General features: G+C 44.5%; 2 protein-coding genes across 2 annotated transcripts in view; both read left to right on the top strand.

Annotated features, from left to right (window-relative positions):
• The first annotated feature begins 613 nt into the window (after positions 1-613).
• LOC130667205 (uncharacterized) lies at positions 614-2119 on the top strand. Its single transcript, XM_057468700.1, has one exon. It carries the CDS (start codon positions 614-616, stop codon positions 2117-2119), a length of 1506 nt encoding a protein of 501 aa, XP_057324683.1.
• A 113-nt stretch (positions 2120-2232) lies between these two features.
• Positions 2233-5000, top strand: part of LOC130667204 (uncharacterized) — a 3871-nt gene continuing 1103 nt past the window's right edge. Inside the window, exons 1-2 of the mRNA XM_057468698.1 lie at positions 2233-2272; positions 2319-5000. The exon at positions 2319-5000 is cut by the window's right edge and continues 1103 nt beyond it. Coding sequence (XP_057324681.1) covers positions 2233-2272; positions 2319-5000 — 2722 coding nt within the window. The remainder of the gene's footprint in view (positions 2273-2318) is intronic.

Raw genomic sequence — 5000 nt, 5'->3', positions numbered from 1 at the left:
AGTTATGTTTCGCTCAGTAGCCTCTGCTATCATGCTACCACGTGTTCAACAGATAAATTAAATTCAGTGTAATTTATCATGAGCTCATTAAATTCAATTCAATTAAGTGATCATCACTATTAAAGCTCAATAACAAAAATATTTATGTATTCAGTGCTATTAAAAATAGTAATTAATGTGTTCACTTCGCTCAGTAACCTCTGACATCATGTTACTTATTATCATGACATTTTTGCATTCAACTCAGTGTTCAATTAAACTCAACTTGATTATTTTTAATTCATTATTTACTCGAGCTCAACTCAATAATTTGCATTCATTTATTCACGTATTCATGAGCTCAGACAATTAACAGTATTTATAAATTAAATAAACTATTTAATTTGCAACCCAGTGATATTTTGTGCTGTGACAAATAAAAATATTGTTATATTTTTAAATATGCGTATTTTTCAAACATCCCAACCACCAACCAGTCCTGGCATGTCTTTATTTAATTATTATTACAACATTTTATGGTCCTTCGAGCCGGATGGTTGGTTGGTTGTGTCGGTAGCATCATCATTGGGCAGCTGTACTCATATAACCCCATTCACAGGTCAAGGAGCTCACTATGGGGGATGAAGAGAAGAAGAAGGGTCTTCCAAAGGACCAGGAGCACTCAGAGGTCCCTGAAGGTACCCCCACGGACCAACACCTCTTTCCTGTAATCAACGTGGTCGAAAATCAAGGCCTCAGCGACTCAAGCGCCACCGAGACTGGGATCCATGGCGAAGGAGACCAGTCTAAGCAGAAAGTCAAACGCACTCCAAAGAAATCGACGATTTCCCCAGCACTCGAGCTGAAAGTTATCAGCCAGCACTCACGGCTTAGAGTCTTCTCAGACTGGGAAACTCTGGCTGCTATGCTCACCGTTGCCGACGGACTAGCTCAACTCAAGTCTCGACTTGAGTTACTCGAGGGTGAATGGCACCAATTCAACCTCACTCACGACTCACTAGCACTCACCTGCACCAAGGAGTTCTTGGAGAGCTCATATGTCAAGGACGGAGTATACGATTTGGTGTATCGGTCGTATATCAACGCCAAGGGCAAACTCATCGCACTCATCAACTCAATACCAGTTCCAGCTGTTGCTCCAACTGTAATACACTCAACCCGGGCTCCAACTCATTTGCCAGCACTCGCAATTCCCAAGTTCGATGGGCGTTACGAGAACTGGCCGGAATTCAGGGACTCATTCACCTCAATGGTGATAAATGCTCAAGAACTTGCTCCAGTTCAACGTCTTCAGTACCTGAAGAGCTGTCTGCAAGGACAAGCCGCACTCAGCCTCGCCAGTGTACAAATGTGCGACGACCAATTTGTACCTGCGTGGAATCAGCTCAAGGAGAGATATGACAACCCTCGCCTACTCATCGGTGCTCAACTGGACAAGCTCCTTAACATGCATGCACTCACTTCACGCTCATCTGAGCAGCTCAATTACCTTCTGAACACCGTTTCAGAGGTAATCAACGCACTCAACGCACTCGGGGTACAATTGAACTCAGATATGAATCCGCTGCTTACGCAGTTGATTATATCTAAACTGGACTCACACAACCGGGAGCTCTGGGAGAACAAAATGGGTGCTTCGACTGAATACCCATCACTCAAAGTGCTCAATGACTTTCTAGTCAGTCGTGCTCGTGCTCAAGAACGGGTGGAACAGGCATCCAAACCACCACGTTCATCTGGAAAACCAGCGTCATACTCTGCTGCTGCTGTTTCCAACTCGCACTCATCGGAAACTAAATCTCCAGCCACGAACTCATCTACTGCACTCAAGAAGCCTCCCAAGAAGGTATTCCCTCCTGCACAATATCCCTGTGATTTGTGTAAAGGAGATCACTTTATTGTGAGATGCACTCAATTCTTGGGACTCACAAAGGCTCAACGCACTCAAGTCGTTGTGGAAAAGCGACTTTGTGAAAATTGTTTTGGCCATCATCTACCGGATGCGTGCAATTCAAAATTCACATGCAGGGTGTGTGAACAAAAACATCACACCATGATACACCCGGGACTCAACAGCACTCAAAAACCATCTAGCTCAGCCGCTAAAGGCACTCAATAAAGACGTCTGCTTCCACATGACGACTCGAGCGACGCTCAACTGAACTCAATTGCACTCAACACCTCCGGCATTCATCATACTAGTACTCATCGCCCAGCAATCTTACTCGCAACATGCCTAGTGGACTTGATCACCAAGTTAAGTACTCATCCAGTACGCATATTGCTGGATCCAGGGTCTGAATTATCGTTTGTTTCAGATTCCTTGGTCAATTCACTCAAACTTAAACGCACTCACTCATCTATCCAGATTATTGGTATTGGTGTTGCCAATGCTGGTAGAACTAAAGGTCAAGTCGCACTCAAGCTTTCATCTAAGCATTCAAGCGACTCAGTCATCATCAGTGCTCATATACTAGGTGGTCTCACTACTCAACTACCATCTGTTGCACTCAACACACTCAACTGGGACCAATACAAACAACTACAATTGGCAGATCCAGCGTTCATGAGACCAGGACCAATTGATATCATCATTGGTGCCGATCATTATGGTCTTATCATTAAAGATGCACTCATTAAAAGGTCTGAAGGCCTGCCAATCGCTCAAGATACCATCTTCGGATGGATATTACTTGGTCCAGTTACTCAACGCACTCATCGACCATCTATTACTTATCATGCTGCTGTCGAGCAGTCAACTCAACAACTTCAAGACCTGCTATCACGCTTCTGGACTCAAGAAGAAATTCCAGTCAGCAAAATCAAGGAACTCAACCCAGATGAGGAGGCGTGTGAAGCGCATTTTCAACAAACTCATCGACGAGACAGTTCAGGACGATACATAGTTCGACTGCCAATCAAATCGTCACCTCAACAGCTGGGAAATTCGTACTCAGCAGCATACCGCTGTCTTATTCATCTCAAACGTCGTTTAGATCATGACGATCGTTTGAAAGCACTCTACCTTGATTTTCTGAAGGAATACGAAGAACTCAACCACATGGTGGAATCAACTCAATCAACAACAAGTGAACCAGACTACTATCTCCCTCATCATGGAGTCTTACGGGAAAGCAGCATCACAACCAAGCTGCGAGTAGTTTTCAACGGTTCCAAAACCACCAGCTCAGGTCTTTCACTCAACGATGTGCTTCACACCGGTCCAAAACTGCAACTAGACATCTTCGACGTACTCATAGGAGTTCGCACTCATAAGCTCATCTTCATAACAGATATCACGAAGATGTTTAGACAGATTTTGGTCGACGAACGCGATCAATCACTTCAACAAATACTCTGGTTCAACCAACAAGGCCAAATAACTCCATATAAACTCACCACGGTCACTTACGGGACCAGACCAGCTCCATATTTGGCCGTTCGTGCTCTACTTCAATTGGTTGAAGACGAAGGACATCGATTTCCTCTTGCGATAATTCCACTCACCCACGGAAGATATGTTGACGATATCTTTGGTGGTGCCGATGACTTGGACTCATTACAACAAGTTGCTGATCAACTTGAAGCACTCTGCAAGGCGGGCGGATTCCCTCTTGCTAAATGGGCAAGCAATCATCCAAAATTACAACAACTCAATCATGTGGAAGCGATCAAAAATCATAAATTCGAGGATCCAGACTCCAGCACCAAGATTCTGGGCATGTACTGGTCCTCACACTCAGATCAGTTCTTTTTTACGTACTCACCACCATGCTCAACTCCAAAATTTACAAAAAGGATCATTTTATCAGAGATTGCTCAAATCTTTGATCCTCTTGGATTTCTCGCACCACTCATCATTCGAGCCAAGGTATTCATGCAGGAGCTTTGGCTCGAAAAGCTCAGCTGGGACACTCCATTGGCAGCCAATCAACGGCATAAATGGAGAAACTTCAAAAATGAACTCAAATTTATCTCTGAAATCAAAATTCCAAGATGGATCCACTCATCCACGTGCTCAACCACCGAAATCCATGGATTCTCGGACGCCTCTCAATTGGCAATGGCAGCTGCCGTGTTCATCAAAGTCCACACACCTGCTCATGGAGTCAAAGTTACGCTGCTCTGCTCCAAAACCAAGGTAGCTCCGTTAAAACGACTAACGATACCAAGGTTAGAACTCACCGCAGCTCACATGTTGGCAAAACTCACAAAACACTGCCAGAGCACTCTCAATCTCACTCAATCGCCAATATACTTGTGGACGGACTCAACAATTACACTCACGTGGATTAAATCTCATCCGTCTCGCTGGAAGGAGTTTGTTCGAAATAGGGTGTCACATATTCAAGATCTACTTCCAGATGGCCACTGGAATTTCATTCCGGGCACACAAAATCCAGCAGACTGCGCAACACGAGGGTTGACACCTACTCAACTCCGTGATCATCAACTATGGTGGACTGGCCCACCATGGTTGCTCAAGAGTTCATCGTCCTGGCCTAAATGTCCATCAATCGATGATACAGGAGCTCAAGCAGAAGAACGGCCTGGACTGGCCCTGTTCTCATCGAATTCATCGCTAAAATCAAATTGGCCTATCATGGAACGGCCAATACCACTCCTACGCATGTTACGAGCTACTGCAATCTGCTTTAGACTTCGTGACATGATCAAGAAATCACCAAACTCATCACTCAAGACTCCAATTACTTCTGACGAAGTAATTTCTGCACTCAACTTCTGTATCAAAGAAACTCAACGCATTCACTTTTCAAACGAGATCAACATGCACTCCAAACACGCACCATGGCCTAATGGTCATCCATTTGCTCGATTGGTTGCATTCATTGACACCGACGGCATCATTCGAGTAGGTGGACGGTTGGAAAATTCTTCAAATCAAGACCAAAGCAAGCATCCTGCTATTCTACCACGGAATGCGGCACTCACAAAACTCATCATCTCTGATGCTCATCAGCGTACCATGCATGGTGGTA

This window comes from Microplitis mediator, chromosome 4 (assembly GCF_029852145.1).
Source record: "Microplitis mediator isolate UGA2020A chromosome 4, iyMicMedi2.1, whole genome shotgun sequence".
Lineage (NCBI taxonomy): Eukaryota > Metazoa > Arthropoda > Insecta > Hymenoptera > Braconidae > Microplitis > Microplitis mediator.
This window is presented reverse-complemented; position numbering and strand designations above follow the sequence as displayed.

What these genes read in the sequence shown, in the direction of transcription:
- LOC130667205 (XM_057468700.1), top strand. Translation starts at nt 614, where the DNA reads ATGGGGGATGAAGAGAAGAAGAAGGGTCTTCCAAAGGACCAGGAGCAC.